General features: G+C 39.1%; 1 protein-coding gene across 3 annotated transcripts in view; it reads right to left on the bottom strand.

Annotated features, from left to right (window-relative positions):
- gria2a (glutamate receptor, ionotropic, AMPA 2a) overlaps positions 1–22,243 on the bottom strand; it is a 40,354-nt gene that overhangs the window by 5,545 nt on the left and 12,566 nt on the right. For all 3 annotated transcript variants that reach the window (XM_053479373.1, XM_053479374.1, XM_053479376.1), the window contains exons 3-14: positions 13,995–14,234; positions 8,527–8,723; positions 8,069–8,122; positions 7,616–7,774; positions 7,295–7,462; positions 6,851–6,955; positions 5,278–5,385; positions 4,993–5,199; positions 4,401–4,768; positions 3,486–3,684; positions 3,109–3,356; positions 948–1,062 (exon numbers count right to left, since the gene is read on the bottom strand). In XM_053479373.1, coding sequence (XP_053335348.1) covers positions 948–1,062; positions 3,109–3,356; positions 3,486–3,684; positions 4,401–4,768; positions 4,993–5,199; positions 5,278–5,385; positions 6,851–6,955; positions 7,295–7,462; positions 7,616–7,774; positions 8,069–8,122; positions 8,527–8,723; positions 13,995–14,234 — 2,168 coding nt within the window. The remainder of the gene's footprint in view (positions 1–947; positions 1,063–3,108; positions 3,357–3,485; positions 3,685–4,400; positions 4,769–4,992; positions 5,200–5,277; positions 5,386–6,850; positions 6,956–7,294; positions 7,463–7,615; positions 7,775–8,068; positions 8,123–8,526; positions 8,724–13,994; positions 14,235–22,243) is intronic.

Raw genomic sequence — 22,243 nt, 5'->3', positions numbered from 1 at the left:
AGTGGGGCTGGGGGTAGAACACACACTCTTTCTCACTCACTCACTCACTCACACTCACACACGCACACACTCCCTGCAGCGACTGACCTTACTTCCCGAGTCCTTGGCTCCACATTCCCCTTTATCGTACCACCATTTGTTTTTCATCTTGTCTAAGACGCCTTGCTCACTGAGTTTCAATACTGCAAGGTTTACTGGTGTTCTTCGCGTATAAGGGGAATAACATAAATAACATTACCAATGTTATTTTATGTTATTGTCATGAACATCAGAGCTCACTAACAGCCCTGCGCGTAGCCAGCGATCGGCCGTCCGCGCTCCATTTGGCAGCCGGCGAGCGCGGTGTCGCCGTGCCAGATGTGCACGGACCCATCGCCGTGAGAAACCAGCACCATTGCAAACCCAAAACCCTTGTTCTGATGTCTCGTGCATTCCGATACATTTAGGTACTGGAAATGTAAGCAAATACTATAGACTTTTATACTGTTTATTCTTGGATTCAAAAGTCAAAGTCTACATAAGTCAGAAATTGTGTAAGTACTGTAAGTGTTGCAAGTTTGAACCCATCATTATAATAAAGTCACTGTCATTGGTTTGATGCCCTATTGTGTTCTCCTGTTTTTTTGTTATTTATAAAGTTTATTCTTATTTGCTAAGCCTCATTTATCTTATATATCTTATTTCTAAATTATTCAGCCCTGACGTTAACACCTTTTTACCAGCTAGTATAAACACTTTTCAACATAAAGATAGACTGAGACTAAAAGTAGACTGAGACTTTTGTACCTTACTGTATATCGTACTGTATGTCACATACGCTAGACATAAGGAATCCCTTCTTGGGAAATACTTATGATGGGTTTTGGTGGAAATGGTGCTGCCTCCTCATTTTTGCATGTTTACATTCATGTTCTTTTTTACCCAGAGATCCCGAGCACGGCTCTGACCTTTGACTCCCCGCCTCCGCTGCCGCACTCTCCTTTGTCGTACCACCATTTGTTTTTCAATTTATCCAGAAGCCCCTGCTCGTTCAGTTTTAGCACCGCGAGGTTTACCGCGTTTCTTAAACAAACGATAAAACAAATTCGTCAGACAGCATGGTAGGGGGGCGGGGCTGCAACGGGCCACGCCCCCCCCGAACAAGTCGCATAGAATGCAACACTGGGTCACACAATCCATCCATCAATGAATCAATGAGTCAGTCAATCATTCAGTCAATCCATCAATCGAAACTCATGATGTTAGCCTTTGAGCAACCAGTTTGTAACAGGTTATAAGGTGGCCGAACTTTTTGATCGTTTTTTTGTTGTTGTTGTTGGTTTTGTTTTGTTTTAGAAGACAAAATCCCAGGGCAGGAGGCTAAAATAGAGGAGGCTAAGCAATATTGCAATATTGTCCGTCAAAAAATATGTCCGTTCATTCCGTATGCAAACGGGGGACATTTAAACTGGAAAAGCAGACAAATTAGGTTAGAGAAATCAGGAAGATTTGCATGCCTAGATCAAACAGTGCATGATCACTTTGCATTCGCAGTCACATTACTGAGTGGCCTTGGGAAAAAGAAATAAATAAATAAAAAAACTTAATATTAGACATTCAATAATAGTGCTCATAACCGTTCAGAAAATTGGTGCACCAAATCGCATGCATCGAACATTTTCCTAATTGGAAGTGGGACATTAGGGTTGTCATGACACAATCAGGTTGCAGGAAAACACTCATTCAGTCAGTGTGGACAAACAAAAGCTCAGCGAGGCAAATTTCACTGGCAAACGTACAACACTGGTTCAAACCCAGATACTGGACGATACATATTCAATAGCATTGATCGCTTTGTCATTCGCAAACATGAACTTTGGTTACAGACAAGGCTCTAGTAGACAGAATATCAATATGGATGCTGTAAGATGAATTATTCGAGCCATTTGCCATCATTTGCCTCGTTGAAAGCCAGGTGAGTATTAGCACAACAGATAAAACATGACTTCTTATCTATCTTAGCTTACATTCTGCAACATTTGACTTTTTGTTTTTATTAGGGCATATTTTCCAGACTATAAGATGCAATTGAGTACAGTTAAGAACGCTTTGCCACCGAGACCTCAGGCTTGTTAGTTAAGAATTTCATTAAGGGATGTGTCACAATGTCTACTGCTGCACAATGGTGTAAGAACAAAAATGATAAAACCACAGCCTCAAATAACTTTAGGTCAAGGGGCTTTTAAATATGACTTTTGCTGTAACTTATCAATTTGGTGTAGTTTACATGTTTGACCACCACAAGGGGCAATAATAAGTCTCTGGTATAAACAGGGGATTGAGCACACTGCACCACAACTCCCCCAAATTTATATATATATATATATATATATATATATATATATATATATGTTTATAGATTTTTTAAAAATTGTTCAATCAAAAATTTCAGTGAAATGTAAAACTTATGAAATTTAAACAGCCCTAATTTATGCGATATAAAACTTATAGAAAGCAAACATGAATTTCTAAATTCCAACGTCCATTATGCTTTGCTTGAAAAAAGTGTCTTATAATCTGGAAATTATTATTAGTCCACATTTATCTAACAATGTTGCTAGATATATTGACAAAATGCATAATTTTTATTTGCTAAACCTAAACTTGATATGCCTGTAAAACTCAGAATCCAGCTTGTTGCCGTGGTTACATCCTGGTCTCCCTGGTTGCTATGATCTCCGTAACTTCAAACACTTTCATTTTATAGAGTTGCCTAGGTTACCATCTCTTAAGCTGTTTCCTTGGTAACACTTAATCCTGCATTACATCACCCTGACATGAGGTTGCCTAGGTTTCGAACTCCTAAGCTGTTTCCTTGGCAACCATTATTAATCCTGCACTTTCTGTCTGTCCTTCATTTGGTGGTTACCTAGGGTACACCACCTCCTGCTTAAGGGTTGCTTATTTCTCCCCTAACCTCGTTTCTGCAGTTACCTAGGATACACTGTTCCTGGTTGCCTAGGTTACCGTCCCTACGTTTGGCCTAGTTTACCTCCTGGGTCCGACCTACATCAGGGTAGGTGGGATACTATAACAACATGGGCCATATTGTTATACTACTCCACCCACCTTAAAGCAGATCCTTTGGGCGTGGCGATGCCGTAGCCCTTGGAGTCGAGATTGCCTCCGACCTTCATGGTGTCACACGGCTTGCGCTGCTCGATGTACTCGTTCATGGTGGACTCTAGCAGGTAAGCGTATTTGCCCTTTGACTTGCGCACACGCAGCACGCCTTCCACCGTGTTCTTTACAAAGACGGAAGGCTCGGCGCTTTTCATGTACTGCCACATCTTCTCAAACAGGGCGATCTTTGATCTCTGTAGAGCACCAGAAGGAAAGCAGAACATTTCATTAAAGAAAAAAGGGACGAACATGATTAAAAGTGCAAGATTGGACATTTTCATTTGAAACAATTCTGAACTGTACAGTTTAACATTCTGTCTCACCTTGAAGAACTCTTTGGTTGAACCGGCGTCGAGGGTTCCGTAGGCTATTTCGGTTTGCTTTGCAAGATCTTCGGCGCTCTCAATGGGGGACACCATCCTCTCCACGGTGAGGAAAGCAGCCAGGTTAGCCGTGTAAGAAGAGATGATGATAAGGGTGAAGAACCACCAAACACCACCAACTATACGCCCAGAAAGTGACCTACATGCAACAAGAAACCATCACACACATCCTGGCATGGACATAAATGGACATACACTCAAACCATTGGGGAAAACCAACCAGATTACAGTAGCACCCTAGCTACACTATTATATACTGTAGGTGAATACTTCTTTAAGCTCTATGCTTCTAACTTGATGGCGATGGTCTGTTGTTTTCTTTTGTGATTTCAGTTAGCTAAGGAGAAATAGCTAGCAGTAAAAGTATAGGGAAGACAGCTAACATAGCTAGTATCTCTACTGTAACATGCCTAATACTACATTTATATAGGGAAATGGGGAATATGCAGCCAAAACACAGTAACATTCCTAATACTGTAACATGTCTTATACTACAATTATAGAGAGAAATGGGGAATATGCAGCCGAAACACGGTACCACTCCAAGAGGGTAGGACCCAGCAACCTTCTGCGCTTTGCGGTCCACCACCGGATGGAAACATATTCACGCAAGAAACCTCCGATCAAGGTCTTAACCCCCAAACCGCAGATCGATTGTTTCTACTCCTGCATTAGCTCCCACTTCTGATTGGTTTTTATATTAGCGACATTATTAAAGCAGGAGCAGCAGGAGTGTGAATACGCAAGCACCACAGCTACACCAGGGTGAACCGCCGACCCACAAGGCTGCATCACAACTAAACCACGCCACGTGCGCTAGCTAGCGCACTAGCTAGCTTATACACGCGCACCAACCTTGGCGAAATATCGCATCCCTGCTGCATAAAAGCGCCCAGAGAAAACCAAAGACTATTAAAGATCCCAAATTCGTTATTGGACTCGCTGGGGCCAAGCTGGCCATCTTCGAACTCCTCGGTGTGCCACTCGTATGGGCTGAAGCGGCTAACAAGGAAGAGCACAACGCTGACACCGATGTACGCGAACACGATGCACATCCAGATCTCGTAAGCCAGAGGGTCCAGGAAGGAGAAGACGCCTGGCTTTGATTTCTGCGGCTTCTTGATCATGATGGAGATTCCCAGGCTCATAAAGGGTTTGGAGAAGTCAATCACTTCTTCACGAACCAGTGTGATCGTGAGAGGCGCTACAGCAATGTCTGCTTTCTGACTCGAAACAAAGAAAGATGGCGGAAAAGATCAAATGTCAGAGTTGCAAGTCTGTGCCTTCAGAAAAATGGTACATGCTAGCAATCTTTGGTCCTCTTATTGTGTATTTTTATTTAAGTAATTCCATGTAGCTTATCAACTAAATCAAATTACAAATGCAGAAATAAAATATTTACATTTGTAGGGGCAAAGAATTTTGGGGTTTTATTCCAAGAACTCACCCCATACACCAATTCGCCAACCATGCCGTTCCAGATCTTCGTATCTGCGTCTCTTGCGCCGTACTTCCCGTCTCCCACAATCTTCAGCTGATACTTAAACCCACAATGCTTTGCGATCTCAGCGGCCAAGTCCACGCAGTATCCCTCATAGCGTTCATTATCCGTGAACAACTCTGCGTTCTTCTTCAACATCACATACGGCGCCTCCTACAAAGGAAACTCCATGAGAAGTAGCAAAATATTGATATGAAGTGCCAATCAAATTAATATTTGCGCAGCTCTTACCAAGATGGTCGTCACAATAACCGTCTTGTTCTCCATCCCAAAGGTGTCGTTGGGGAAGAGGTCAGATTTGGTGACCACCATTTTGTCCACCTCTTTCCAGTAGCCGATCTAACGGGAAAAGGACACACTTGTGCATTAGAACATGTATTCTTCATAACTGTGGATTATATTTTATACTCTTTCTGGAACAATGTTTCATTTTACTGTAGGTGGGACATTTGCTCTCCAACATTGTTCTCCTTTTTAACAAATTGACACAGCTCTCCAACATAATCTTCTCGCTTTGCAATACGTTTCTTCCATCTGGCAACAAGCTTTCGTGTTTCCTTATAATACAAAAAAAATGTTGTGGCTGAGCTGCAAGCCACAAATTCACCCTGTCTTCACCCCGTCTTCAGAAGTGTATCTTCATCCTCGAAGGGCTGCTTTCAGGGGACCAAACAGGTGAAAGTCTGGAGCAAGATCAAGACTATAGTGAGGACGTTCAAAACAAAGTCAACAGTGCAGGCATGCATCGTCATGCAAGATCATGACCTCCTTGGATAGCAGTCCTGTGTTTAAACTGAAGTTCAGGCTTAAAGATCTTCAATAAGCGTCTCACTGTAACAAGCACTATTGATTGCTAAACCTTTTTTCTGATAATGTTCCAATATTGGCCCTTGACAATCCCAGAAAACTGGAAGCGTCAATTTTCTAGCCAATTGTTGACTATTTATTCTTTTTTGGTCGGTGATTGAGGATGTTTTCTGAATGGGAAGACAGTAGCTTTGAATGGAAAGCGCTGATAAGACAGTGCAGGAGTTTTATTTAAGTCCTGTTAACATTATAGAGTTTGTTATTTATCACTTACAGTACATCAGATAGAAAATCCGATCCATCACCAACTTGTCTAAGCAGCTTGTCAACTATGAAGTGCAAAAACTGAAGACATGGACATGTTGGAAAACCCTCTAACTATATGGAGACTCCTTTAATAATGTCTTTCTTACTTAGGACATTGTGCTATTACAACGATAACAACACATCAGAACAAGCGCATTGAGATATAGTGTAGTGCAAAACATAAACCATAACGGAAACGGGGACGTCTGATTATTTACTTATTATTATCATCAGTAGTTATTAATATGTGTGCTGTCTATAAAACATCTATCCGTATTAGCAGGATACCAGCGAAAAAAAAACAAAAAAAAAGGTTATTTTTCGGACTGGTAAACTGAAGCATCTCCTCAAGTCGTATTTTTGTCCAACACCACCACCATACCGGCAGAAATAAAGTTTTTAATTAGTTCTGCAACTGAGTGTGACTATCTGTCCATGTGGCTTGAAGCAAGGATATTTTTTTCTCCCAAAGTTAAAAAAAAAAACTGCTTATAACACAGTTTTTTTTATTTATATATTTATTTTAGATTCGAGACCTGTTAATGGTATTTTTTTTAAGCACATCTATCTATACTTGTCTTGACATCGTGTCTGGAACATATGATTATTATAAGACTCACGTTCAGAGAGTAATTAAATTTAAATCAGATCAATTGTTGAAAATGTCTGTTTATAGTGTGTTATACTGTACCTTTACTGGACCGCTGTTTTTCAGCTCCATGATGTTGACAGAGAAGTTCACTCTCTTGCCGTATTGGTCGAACTGGATGTTTCCTGTCAGTCCGTCCACTCGCACCTAAACATGCAAGTCATGTTTAGATTGAAGGTATTTAAGGCAATGTGGGTATCGGGATTGCAGCCAAAGTGAAATAGAATAATGTACAGTATGCTTTATAGATGAAGAATAGATGTATGTTTTGAAAGATGCCTCTCTGTAACGACGTCAAATTAAAGCGGCTGTTTGCGATTTTTGTACAAAAGCCACACGCCTTGAATTTCTCTCTACAACTAAATACAAAAGCCCTAAATACAGAAATTAGCAATATCCGCTACACAAGAGGGTTAAAACTTTAATATGATATGATTAGTACAGGTTGCAACAGAGCAATAACAACATTTAGTCAGTGATATAAACCTGTTTAAGAGCACGTTCTATCTCCACTCCCTGAGCCCACGGTACAGCCGGATTGGCCAGGCAGTCTCCGTTGTTGCCACGGCGACTGATGTCGATCCTTTGCTTGTGCAGGAAGCGGAACGCTTCGGTCATCACTTGAACCGCGTCGTACGTCAAAGCCGAAGTGTACTGCACGCAAACCATGCACCCGTTTGTTAAAGCATCTTGTTTGCTGACATCTTTAAATATCATGTCATTCACAGGTTGAGGTCAATCCAGCTGTAACAGCTGCTGTAATCAGAAAAAAAGAGCACACACACACACAGATGCACACACACTTACACGGATCTTGCTGTCCGCCCCTGGGTACTCCTTCTCCTCTAGTGCCTCCCAGCGCTGGTCAAACTTAGCGACGAGAGGGTCGTCGAAATCCACGATCTGAAAGCCGGACACATTTGCGCCTCCGTACTGAATCTTCGAAAGATCTCCGTCCAGAAAGCCCTGAATTACAGACACCAATCATGGAACACTACCCATTCAGACAAATCGTCATGCATGTCTAAAGCACTGCACACACATCCAGTATGGTTTACATGGAAGTACAAACTCGCTCTCCACTTCCACATACACAAACTAACAAGAGCTCATAATTGGATAATCTTTCAGTTAGGCAGTTTTCATGATTCTCAAGCCCAAACCTCTTGAATTCATATGCATGATCCATATATCAAGCACACACACACACACACCACACACACATCATTTGGGATATAAGGCCAGAGAAGTCAGACTTACAAAATTAGCAATTATGTAATGATATCCTTTCACATGACGACCGATCGTGATAACCTGGAAATAAAATTTAAAAAAGCGATTAATATACAATATTCATAAAAAGGAAAAAAGTGTCATATGATATACTGTACTACTGTAAACACACTGCTGCTGTAAATAAATATCGTATAAATCAAATGTTGATTTTGCACGTTGTTCCAACAAGACGAGGAAAGTCGCGGAGACTAGTGGGTAGCGTAGTGTAGGTGTGATGTTTCTGACATTAGAAATCTTCTCAAGATAAAATTAAAGCTTTACCGCATCAATGCCAAGGGAACCCCAGAATTAAAGCGCTAAGTATTTTTGGAAAGCTACTTTTACTGCAAACGTCGCACTCCACTTAAACAACATGATAAATCAGCAAAAACCTGTTTTAAAACAGTATATATTTATTTTATTTTATTTTTTCTTGTTCTCACCTGCTCCATGATGTCTTTGACCTTGTCCTGCTCGCAGTCCAGGATGACCCTCCTCTCTTTTTTGTTCTCCAGGTCCTGGAAGAGCGAGCGGTACGCCTCGTCTTTCCGCTCGTCCTTCAGGTTGCCCACGTTGATAGCCGTCACCTGCCATTTCTTCTCAGCTGCAGTGTCCAGGACGGCTTGCAGGGTGGACAAGCCTGGGGAAGGACGGAGGCAAATCTAAAGCGATGAATACGAACGACGATAACTGACACAAGTGTGTATGAGTGTATGAGAGAGGCCAAGGTTTTGCGTAAACTCAGCACTGAAAGCACCAAAAAGTTTGGCTTAGAACATAAAGGTTGTGATTTCAGACAATTTTGAGGACATTCAAAAAAATGGGATAGTTTTCTGAACTTTAAATTTGGTTGGAAAGAGGAACATTTTCATGACGTACACTTTTAGGGCCTGCATGTATTTTTTTCTTACATATAAACAGTTTATCTTAACAGTTTATATTAAGTTTTACGTTACACCAGCCGAACAAAAAAAAAAGGTTACTATTTCAAAAGGGTTAAATTTCTTGCTTGGATTAAGTACTGAAAACAATTAAGCAGATGTGGAATTACTGGAATTGGGCTAAGAACTCTCCAAAGAAAAAATGTGGTCAGGAAAAAAAAAAAAAGCCTGAATGCTTAGTAAAGATGCATGGTAGAAAACGGTCACCGTTATGTTTAATAGGGAAAGTAAGAACATTACCCCGTGAAACAATTTGATGCAGACTAAACAGCTGTGTGTCCATAAGAAAAGCACTTGCTAGTGAGACTTCCGTTTTCTAGGGAGCATAAAGACTCAGGGCATAAAGACTAAGGACTTTGGATCGATGGAAAAAGCCCATGTGGTCTGATGAGTCCAGATTGAACCTATTCCAGAGTGATGGGCGTGTCAGGGTATGAAGGGAAGCTCATGAAGCCATGCTCCCATCATGCATAGTGTCCACTTGTCCAAGCCTCTGGAGACAGTGTTATGATCTAAGGTTGCTTCAGTTGTTCAGGTCTAGTAACGTTATAGACCAGGTTATCACATCTACGGAGGTTTTTCTTCCCTGATGGTACGGACAATATTCTGGGACCCAGAGTGTGAAAGCATGAGGAGAATGATGAATCATTTTCACACATGAATTTGCCACCACACTGCGAGCGCTGGAATCAAAGCAAAGGGCAGTCAATGTCATCTTAGAGTTATACCTCATCCTCATCCTCATCCTGATCTCACTAGCAAGTGATTGCGTTAAAGATTTGAACTAAATTGAAATCTCTAACAAATGTAACTTTTAACAATATGCAATAGTGTTCACTTTCTAACTAGTTCCATACTTAGCTACCATTAGTTTGTATTGATCTTGATGTTATAATTGCGCTAGCTCTGCTCTGAGAGAATACAGCTAGCCTTAGCTAATTTTTTGACCACTGTTTCCTCTGTAAAAGAGGCAGAAACTTAGCTTCAGGATTAGGGATGTAAAACTCTGAGGCTTCTACGTCTTTTCTAGGTGCTTTTCAACTCTGTGTCATACGTGACGTGAATATCCGACACGCGGCCACGTCGCTGCTTGTCTTTAGTCTTAATTACAGGAGCTTCTGTTCATTTAAAGCCATCTGAAATAGACCTCGCCGTTACTCGAGTATAACCCCAAGCCTGACTCAATCAAAAGCAAAGAGGATCTAAATTACCAGCAATGAGGTTTTGCCTTCAGGAAACTGGTGCTGTGAAATACCGAGCTGAGCTTGAACATACCCCTCCCCCCCTCGGGAGAATTCTCTCTCTCTCTCTCTCTCTCTCTCTGTCTATTTTTCGTCACTTTCTCTTTTTGATCTCGCTCCGACGTTCTCCCGCTCCCTTGCCCACTCGATTTCATCTCCCTCTAGTTCCTAGCTTCCTCCCACCACCCCTGAACCTCCCGCACACTTTTTCTTTCTCCCTTTTTAGATAAAAAGTCTACGGATGATTACATATCTAGGTCTCGCTGAGAAAGATTCATTTCTCAGAGCGGAAGCCTAGATTCAGCACCCTGGCCTTTAGCGCTGTTTGCGTCGATGTTCGGTATGAGAATGAAATCCCAGGAGAGCTGTAGCGTGCTTAAGCGAGATGATTTAACGGTTAAGCCTGTGGATTCTAATATCTCAGGCAGAAAAACACACACACACACTTAGGGTGTGGTGTTGGAAAAAAAAAATCGATAACTAGTGTAGATCATGTGACAGAGAAATGCCTTGGAGAATCCTTTTTTTTTTTTTTTTTTGTCATATCTCCTGCAGCGGCAACAGAGCTAGAGACTTTTAATTTGCTTGCTAGGGTTTCTAAGAAAAGCGCTTCTCTGAAACGCGAGCGCTGAGGATACCTTTATAGCATTCCGCGCTTGTAATTTAGGTCACTTGCTAATTACCGGCTCGAGTCAGGTGCTCTTCAGAGCATGAGCCGAGGAACGGATTAAAAAAACGGAAAAGCAGGGTGGCAGTGAACGTATGACGCATCCTCGGGTTTAGTGTAATGTAAGAAGTTACATAAGGACACTGCAGCATTTTTTGTGATATGAATACCCATGAAATGGCTTAAGGGCTGACATTTGATTCTGACATATTTCCTTTTAGACTGGAAACGCAGGTTACGAGGCAACGGCCAATAAGATGCAACATACAATACTGCGCCACAATCATTTCTAGAGATAATGAAAAACACAACAACAAAAAAATCATAGACCTCAACGTTGTTGAGGAACTTGGTGTGATGTTTTAGTAACATAAATTCCATATGTAAGTTTTGTCCCTACTTTAGTTATAGTCAGTTCTCACGTCTCTCTCTGGTACAGTAGGGACCTCTTCCATCAAGGAAACAGCCACCAACCAGAGAGGACTAAGACTATCATGTACCTTCTCTAAGACAGATTACACCAGCCAACTGCGTCTTTTTAAACTGATACTCACCCAACATTGGATACGTCGTAACACACTCTGAGAAAAGCGCTATCCGCCACTTTGACTCGCAAGAGCTTAAAGATGCCTGTGATCAGCTGCTCACACTCTCTTTCACTCATCTTCCATACCGCTTTATCCTGTATTTAGGGTCGCAGGGGGCCTGGAGCCTGTCCCAGTAGACTTAGGGCACGGGGCAGATTGCCAATGGATCGCAGGGCACACACACACACATTCACACACTACAGGCAATTTGGGGATGCCAATTAGCCTAATCTGCAGGTCTTTGGACTGTGGGAGGAATTTATTGAGCAGGGGTACTGAAGGTACAATATTTTTGAGCCGAGGTCCAAATTTTATGGTTGTGTAGGATTTAGATCTCTATATACTGTATGAAGTCATTGTAAGTCTAGAACAATGTCCATAGCATTTCAATAATATTTATTGTCAATTTTCAGTAACATTTTAAAAGGTGGACAGTTTAAACGTTTATGGATGTGTATATATTTCCTTGTATTTGTATGAAACACACACAAACAACGATCTTAAATCAATCTTTGGTGAATCAAGTCTCTGGTTGCTCTGTCATACCAGGCTTTCGGTTTTATTCCCCCCCTCACCTCGGACTGCTGTGGATACAGTATCTCTGCTTTACCGACCGGTGGTTTGTCTCATAGTGGCGCTTCACATTACTGGTTTTTATTATCACAGTGGTTTTGGAATTTATAAGACAAACTGATTTTAGACTTCCTGCAGGAAGAATAAACATACATTGATCTGTCCGTTCATCTTTGAAGGTTCAGTTTTCAGGTTCAGGCTCGACTTTCCTTTTCTTGGAGTAATTCATTCTGTATTGCGCTTTCATTTCTGTTTCTTCTGCGCACTTTGTCCATATATGGGAAACACGTTGATTGGCTTTGTTGAGTGACACATAAAGATATATGGTATATAATGGTATATACAGTACATTGTTCGGCCGATAGATCTGTTACTTGGTCTGAATCCGGACCGTGGTCCAACATTTAGTCATGCCGTTTATAGAGGAATTTTTTGGGGATGGGGGAGGCCTGATTTTTTCCTAAATTTACTCTCCCTTGGTTCCCCAAGGCTACACCTACTAGTCAGCGTGGGCTGAAAACTATTAAGTGTTTCCTCCGAGCCATTTCAAACTGCTCGCTTACACATCGTTGGGAGCAGCGTAACACATGGGACAGCATTATCTGTTCCTTCCACTTGCGTGAGCTCACAGATGGCCGTGATTGACTTAAAATGCTAGTGTGCCTCCAGTCCCTCCCCTCTGTGAGAGTTCGGCCAATCAGCTCTCTCCAGGCCCCTGTCTGTGAAAGGCTACAGCATCACCCCGGAGTCAGACTCGCTATCTCTGAACGATAGGGTGAGCACTTTACCGCTACACCACTCGGGGGCGCTATTCTTTATTGAATATATCTAAACATTGTAAAAAGATGTAAAAACTCCACCCCTTTTTATCCTTATATGAAAAATGAGTAACAAACTACGTCATGGATTGAGTTCATCTTTTTTTTACCCCAGGTCTTTTCCCTAATTCTATTACTGTTATTGCATTTTTATCTGTTATTGTAACACACACTCAGAGAAAAGTGCTATTCGCTACATCCGCTTGCGAGAGCTCAAAAATCCGGTGATTCACTAATCACTATGATTGGCGTGACACCTCCACCAACCCCTCAGGATAACCACTCTGCTCTCTATATTTTATAATATTTTATTGCGCACTGTGAAAAACACACACATTAATGTGTATTAATGCTTTTAGGTTATCAGGCCATAACTCGTTAAAATGTCAGTGAGTTAAATTTACACTAAGTGCTTTAAATGCTTCATTGGTTACCTAATTTACTTAATACATCTTAATACTTAATACATACATCTTTTGGCTCCCTAGTTGTCAATAACTAACAACAATGATTGTCAAAAATGACATAAAGTATCAGATGAAGTATCTGATCTCAGATGTTCAGAATAGCAATACACTATATTCTATATATATTAGAGCTCATGATTTTTTTTTTACGTTGGGATGAATGACTAACACTAACAGACGCTGTAATGACTGTTTTACACACTCAGTCATAATTACACAGCATAATGACACGGAATATTATTACATTAGTAACACATTCAACATTAGTCATCCATTACAGCCACGCTCTGACCTCAAGGACACTCACGCAGTTCTGAGGAGCCCGACCTGGCACATCTCCATGGCAACAATACATGTGATTGAGTAAGGATGACATGTAAAAAAAAAAAAAAAAAAAAAAGCATGGTCATGTCAGGGAGAGTGAGCGAATGAAAGCGAACAAAATAGAGATTAAGTGGTATCACTTTCTGTACATTATAAGCACTTCTGACCACAGGAAGTGTCTCTGAGGAGCGAGAAGCACTACGAATTAATAGAACGAGCAATTTAATACAATAATGCATGACTGTGTGTGTGTGTGTGTGTGTGAGTGTATTAGTCTCTGTGTGCATGCATACCTCTATCGCTGTCGTAGAGATACGCAAACTTCTCCCACTTGTAGTACTCGACCAGGCTGATCAGAGGGCCGCGGATGTCAGGTCTCATCTGCAGCACGAACTGGTTGAGGCCGTCGGCGGGGAAACTCGGCGTGATGAAGGACACGTGCAGCGTCTCGCAGAACGACGTGATGGTGTTTACGGATTTCTTGTCGTAGAACCCGAAGATGGCGTACACGCCCCGGGAAAACTGCGAACAAACTGAAAGAGGGACAAAAATATACTGTTGTGTTTATGTTAGAGGTTCGATGTCGATTATTTAAATGTCATGTCTCATACAAATCAACAATCTTTTCTTCCTGCTGTGATTTGGCGGTACTAAACCAAATGAATAAACTCAAATAACGCTGCAGTGCACCAGATACCGATAATTGCAATTATAAACAATATTTTCAGTGTGTGAATAAATGTATGTAATGTCTGGTATATTGTATGTGTGTGTGTGTGTGTGTGTGTGCAGTAGAAATGAGTCGGCCTCACCGGTTTTAATTAATCAATACAGGAGCACGATGATAGAAAATGTCTGTCCTGTAAAGCTGCCCTGATGGTGAATAATCCTAATAATCACAGTTCACAGTCCAATACAGTGGAAAACAGCTCTGAAACAAAATGGCATCTAAGATTCTGGTCCTGATTTAAAGGTGCAATTTGAGATAATTTAAAGACAATTTAAAGTTACATTTCACATTTGTTGGATTAATTTCACTTACAGTAGGTGCGATTACGGTTTTTATGTGTGTGGGGTAAGGGAACAAATTTAGTAAAGTGGATTTGTATGCTTTACATTGTATATTCATGTCAAAGGCATATAAGACTCACTTTGTCAGACTTAAGAACAAATTGGACTTACGAACATTGTCCTGAAACAGGATTGCTTCGTAAATTGGGGAATACCTGTATTTGCAGCCATTTAGTTTTTTCTACAAAAGCTGCAATGTATGTTTAAGGAATTTCCACAATTTTTGATCATTAAACGTCTTTACGTTTACCTAAATTATTTAAATTTAAGTATAAATCAATTATAAATTGAGAACTGACCCATCAATTCTACAACAGATTATCACACAGCTAATGTTGTCAACATCACAAATTTATAATGAATAAAAGCGCTAGCTGCAAAAACATGTTTTAGCAAGCTAATATTAGTGATTAATATTGTTTAAAACTAAAAAAAACTTAATTCAAATGTGGAATAATATCACTATTCTTACTTGTGTAATTGTATTAGTAAGAATACTAATATATTATTTATATGCTTGCTATTTTTAATATACTTAAGACATTTTATAGAGGAATTTAAAATAGAAAAAATTATAAAAGAATTTTGCATGGAAAGGAAATAATCTTTTAAGTAAGGAGTAATGATTTAATTGAATAAATTATTATTTTTATTAGTTAGATTTTTGTTCTGTTCAATACATTTAAATAATTTGTTAAAATTTTTAGATATTCAAAAATACTAATACTTCCTAAGGATACAAGTACACTTTGTTAATGCTTTCATCTTACACCAGGGAATGACTGTACAAAACCAAACTGACTATCAGTTTAACAATAACAATAATATTAAATCCAATTATTTTTCCCCCTTTAAATTCTCTCTCACAATGGTTTACAAAGACCTCATTAAGAGATCAGCCTGAGATCAGTATCTCTAGCCTCAGCTCTAATCCGCCCAGCGAATTCTCCAGCCTCCAACATCTCCTGCTAGAAAACTCCCATCTAAATTTAGAGCGTCACTGATTCTTCGCCAGGCGGCCGATCGGGGCTCGGGAGCGCACCAGTTCGGCGTGTGGGTTCAGCTGGATGAGCTGATCCTGGCTCTGCACGAGCAGCTGAGTGTATTGACTGGACTCATTAGGTTTTAAATAGTCCGGCTGCGTGGGCTAAACACAGGAGCCCTGAGCAGGCAAAAGCTCAATCGACACCATTAGAGAGGAAACGCTGACAGAAACACGGCCAGCTCTAACGTCCACAGAATTTTAGTAAATCTGAAATCATTAGTGTCAAATCTCACTGTTCATGAGAAGACCTAATGCAAAGTCGTTCTTAATTCTTAAACATAGCTAAAGGTAGAAACATGGTGGCCCCGCAAAACTCAACATAAGTTAATAAATGTTGAGTACAACTGTAGACAACATGTAGCTCAAGTCAAAAGTGTTTCTTTCTACACTAAAACAATACTTACTGTAAGGCGTTTATCCAAAATACACAATAATCTTATTTGAACAGTTGATTTTGAGATGAATCTGCTACTTCTGCTCAATAAAGCTTCATAACGGCTCTAATCTGAGGTGCTGTTTGAGGTTAATTGGTGATTTCTGAGGCTGGTGACTTTAAGGCTACGTTTACACTGTCGGGTAAATGTGACCCAATTCCGATTTTTTGCTCATATGTGACACATATCCGATATGTTCTATGTCTGTGTAAACAGGAAAAAAAAAACATGCATTCTGATATTTAGAGATCGGTTTCAGGCCTCCTTCATATGTGGAAATAGATCAGATATAAATCAGTTATGTGCTAAAGTGATTGTCGTGTAAACAGACCGATCAGATTTCCTGAGGCATTGCGTTCTGTACGTCATTAAAACTGCGACTTTTTTCCGGTTTAGTGACGTAATGTTATTCTCTGGTGGAAGCGTGTGTGGAATTATAACATCGCAGGTGACATGGAAAAGGAAAAGCACTCAGTCGTCCCCCCCCCCCCCCCCCCCTTTTTTTAATGCTTAAATAAAATTAAGAAATCGGTATTTGGTAAATGAAGCGTATGCGCAGGCTGCAATATGCTGTTTTTTCTCCCCCTCCGTTTTAAAACCATGGTGACATTTCGCGAACTTTGCATATATTGCAGTAAAGCTGCTTTGCGGCAATAACAATTGCTAAAAGCGCTATACAAATAAAATTGAATTGAATTGAATTGAATTAGAGACAGTTTCATCATGGAGCTTGATGGGTTTTGCAAATGCCTTTAAGAATACTGTTCTTGCAAGAACTCTTCTAGAACAAGATAATGACTGACGCTTCTACGTACAGTAATTACCTAAATGCATAAGTGTTATTTCGTAGTTTGGGAACCTCTAGTGTTGTTCTAGAATGCAGAAAAATACATTTTAACTTGTATCCAAACTTTTGACTTGACCTACACTGAACTACAGCCGGGGCCAATTCCATAATCCATTCCATAATGCTGGAAAAGGCATTGTTCATCAACAAACTGTTCTTGGAGGGTTGTACAATTCTTTATTCATGACTATGTTCTTTGTGAGTTATCCCACTCCCTTAGCTGAGAACCGACCCCACACATGAATGGTTTCAGGATACTTTACTGTTGGCATGACACAGGACTGATACTACATGGCGGTACACACATGCACAAAATACTAAATAGAGCTTGGACTTTAGTTCAGTGATTCTGACGTTGAAATGCTAATGCAATGTGAAACTATCAGTTAACACTTTAAAATGCTTTTACATTACTGGATCATAACACATAAAAGTGATTATGGAATAAAAGTGCACAATTTATCAATATATTAAATATTAAATCTCACACCTAAGAATTGTGGTGGAGGTTTATGAAGATTTCTATTTATTTCTATTTCACTCTCTCTCTCTCTCTCTCTCTCTGTATGCAGAAAAAAAAAGCTTAAACCCAAGTGACAGTTGGACTGGTTACTAATCAATTCCCCCTTCTTATAATTTCATTAGCATGCAAGTCCAGCGCACTGCTCGTGGCTACATCTGCATAATCAACACACGACCGCTGGCACTCTGACACGGCCTGCACCGCTTCTTCAGACCCCAATTACACCCTGCAGCAGCTCAACAGCAGCATAAGACGAGACGCGTCTGTGAAAACGGCTTTGGATCGGAATGATCATCAATTTGATCTAATCTGTGACAGATGGATTCAGCCTTGAAATTCTTCAAAACGGTTTTAATGTCCATGAACAGATTCGTATTAAAGGTTTCCGAGGCTTCTCTTTATCTGTAGCCAGAAAGCCACCCTTACACAAGCCTACAGTAGGTTAAAAAAAAAACAAAAAAAAAACACTGCAATCCTGAGCTTGAGCCTATTTTTTTTATTTAAGAATCTTTGTGTATGACAATATGAGATATTTTCTCTATCAGCTTGTAGCAGTGTTTAATTGGTTCTATTTATTCCTATTTCTAGTTCTCCCGGATCTCATTTCCACCTAGTGGGAACCAGCAAATGTTTAAATTTTGCCTGTTAAGGATCTTTACAGCCTCAGGGGTGTCTTACTTGCACTGCTGACGATAGACCTTTGTCTAAATAATTTTGTTTCTCAGAAATTACAAAATTCTTTTTTTTTTTTTTTTTTTTTTTGCAGAAACTTATTCTGTGTTTCTAGACCAGTCCAACAGGGATGAATAATTATGCAATTACGACTTTTATCCATTTTTTTTCTTTGAATGTAGTTTTGCAAACTATATTGACTTCCTATGAAATCAATTTAATTTGCAAGCTGTAACACAAGTTTAATAAGGGTAAATACTTATGCAAAACTAGAATATAGATCATGAATCTATAAACAAATAAAAAATATACTGTATCAAATAAAATCTTTACTGGTTCTGCTGCTCCTTTTGTGTGTTCCTTGTGTAATAGAATTTATCACATTTTGCCTGACTATCTAACTTATGATTATGATTATGATGACCATGTCTGCTGGTTATTTGCATCCTGCTGCGTGAATGGAAAAAAAAAAAAAAACGGTCAAAAACTCAGCGTGAACATCCTGTTGGCCCCAAATCCCTGTTGTTACGAAAAGATGCACTGAACCGTAAATACAAAATGAGGGGCATCTTAGAGCCTACTTGTTCTGCAGATTTGCAGATGATCATGGGGCGGCATGGTAATAATAAGAATGATAGTGATGATTAAATTACATATAAGAGACATTAATACATTCACATTATAAGACTCACAATATGACTTTTATTCTTAGTCCCTTAACTCCCTTACATGATAAATATAAACCAAAATTAGACTTTTAGATATAAAATATAATTAGCTAAATACTATACGCATATATCTATACATACATTTATATAAATATATACTGTACAGATTCATTTATTGTTATCCAAATATACTGAATAACCTTTTATCAATTGAGAAAGGCGAAAAAAAAAATTACTCTAACTTAAATAAATTACCGTTAGAAAATGTACCATTGTGTGTGATCGTGTTAGATGCCCCAGAATACAGAAAGCTAGCTAGGTATGACACGTAAAATGCCTCATTAAAGCTTTTTCCATCATATTTGGGAAAAAAAAATACACAATACACACAACAGATAAAATAGTAAATAGTAAACTTCTGTAAGAAAATGTGTCGTTACAAAGCTAGACAACAAGATAACATTATAAAATATCACATTATAAAGCTAGCTGGAATGACTGTGTTAGATAACGCCCCACAATACGAATAACTAAATTGCTAGCTAGATATATAAAGTTACGAAATGCCTTTAAAAAAGCATGGTAACTAAATCATGTAAGAAAAAAGAAGTTGCAGAACAGAGCTAGACAGTAAGATAATGTGAGAAAATGTCCCACTATAAAGCTAGCTGGACCAACTGTGATAGATAACGTTCCACAATACAGGTAGCTAACCAGTTATACACGGTTATAAAATGTCTCAACAAAGCTTGTTAGCTAAATTATGTGTGAAAAAATAGCACAACACAGTTAAATAGTAAGAGATAGTGTGAGAGACAGTGTGCCATTACAAAGCTAGCTAACCAGATAAACTGAAAAGATATTCCACTATAAAGGAAGCTAGGTTAAAAACTAGCTAGACAGTGTCCCACAAGATAAATGGCAAGATATAGTTAGAAAATGTTTTTACACAGTTAGCTGGCTAAATTATGTGAGAAAATATTCTATAGCACAGATGGATAGTTGTTATAAATGTTAGAAAATGGTAAACATGCTGCTACAACAATGCTAGCTAGCTAGCTGAGTAATGGTAACAGCCATCCCACAATAAAGTTAGAGCTAGATAATGCAAAAAGACTCTAGCTAATTTGGTTATTTTTCAAAATGGTCCCACTACAAAGTTAATTGATTTGTTGGAAAACATCTGAGTGGGTATTCTTGGACAATTTCTGACAACAAATTTATATGTATAAATAATATTAGAAATGTTTCATACTGACATTAGCTAGATGGATATTAGCTAGATAATGTTTTTAAAATGACTTGCAACAAAGCTAGCTAGTTTAATCATTTACAGCAGTCTGTGTAGCTGAACTGTGTTGGTTTGATGCTATTCTAAATGCTATAAATATAATTAAATGTAAATAATGTGAAAAAATGTTCCACAACAAGACTATCTAGGATGAGTTTGAAAATGCCCAGGATAACACTAGATAGATAGATAGATAGATAGATAGATAGATAGATAGATAGATATTCTAATAGCATAATCTAGCTAGCTTTTCTGTGGGACATTTTCTAATATTATACAGCTGGCAAAATTTTTGATGGAACATTTATTTAATGTTATCTAGCTAGCTTGGCTAAAGGACATTTTCCAATGCTGTAAAGCTAGCTTTTTTGTGGGACAGGTTCTAGCATTATGTAGATAGTTTAGCTTTGTTAAGCCATTTGATTGAGAGAATCTGACTAGCCGTTACTGAGCACATCATAAATAAGTCTCACAGTCAAGTCACGTCAGAGTGACTGACATGCTTCAGGTGTGATTGACTTGTTGCTGTACTCCACACTTCATTCTTCACATTGATGCAATTCCTATACATCCCCACCGCACTGCATTTTATGACGGAAATCCTAAGCTGTGAGAATTTCTGTAACGCCCACAGACACTGCACATGTTGTTCTATTATCTGTCATAAGCAATTTAGCTGAAAGTATGTTGATTTTAACCCAGAGCGGCAGGCCGAATCCTCCTGAAAGGCGTAAACACTTCAAGCTAAACATAACAAACCACCCAACATCTCTGACACACACACTCCTCCATACCAAACCGCCTGTACTTAACATACGTCACTGAAAGTCTCGCCGCCAACACCATGACTCAAACTAGCACTTTATTTCACAACCCTCTCTCAGGACTGTTTTTCCAGTTGCTGCAGTTCATATGCTCTCTCTTTGCTATCTGACTCATCCCAAAGATGCTCTTCTTGCTAAATATTATGGTTTTATAAAAAGGTTGATATGTGGAGTATATGACTTGCATAATTTAAAAAATAATATTAACTAACATGGACGGCTTATCTAGCACTTTTTCTTTTACATTATCTAGCTAGGCGTGTTTTCTAGCTGTATCCTGCTAGCTAGTTTTGCTAAGATATCTTGTAACATTATCAAAGTAGCAAGCTTTTTGTACAGTGTTAAATCATAGTTACAGTAGCAATGACGTTATCTAGCATTATCATCATCATCATATCATCATTTTTATTATCTAGATAGTTTTTCCTGTATGACATTTTCTAATATTATAGCTACAGCTAGCAGGATTGGGGTAAAATAAATATCAAAAATGTCTTGGTTTTTAGCTGTGGTGCATTTTCAACCATTATCCATCTAGTTAGGTTTTAGGTGAAAATTTTTGTTATATCATATAATATTTGTTTTGAAACATTTTCCAACATTTTTAACTAGCAATCCCAGTTGTGGAAAATTTTTCTATCTTTATTTTTAATTTTTCTTAAATAAAAGTAAAATGCAGATAAGTAAATACTGCTAACATAAAACAAAAAGTACACTGCCCGGGCAAAAATAAAAATAAAAATGACGATGCTATGATAACTGCCATGGCATAATTTTCTTAAGGTTATGCAAATTTATGCAAAGGTTTATGTGCTAATGTCACAACATTTATTTCTGTCCAGAGTTGCATTAATATTTCTCCAAAATCTTGTGTCAATGATAAGAGCGCTGTGTAAAGCCTCCTCCAGCACATCAACTTGGGCCTGGTGAATCCTGACATTGTCATCTTGGAATATACCTGTGCTATTAGAAAAGAAAATAATCTGGGCATTCAGTGCTGTATTTTTTTAGGTCGTCAGCTGATCTCATTTTTTGGGCGCATTATGTTACTGATCTAACCAAGAGAAGCAACCCCAGATCACAACACTGCACCCACAGGCTTACAGTAGGCACTAGACATGATGGGTGCATCAATTTATCCACCTCTCTTAGGCTGATGCACCCATC

This window comes from Clarias gariepinus, chromosome 20 (genome assembly GCF_024256425.1).
Source record: "Clarias gariepinus isolate MV-2021 ecotype Netherlands chromosome 20, CGAR_prim_01v2, whole genome shotgun sequence".
NCBI lineage: Eukaryota > Metazoa > Chordata > Actinopteri > Siluriformes > Clariidae > Clarias > Clarias gariepinus.
The sequence above is the reverse complement of the archived record's forward strand: the minus strand, read 5'-3'. Positions and strand labels throughout refer to the sequence as shown.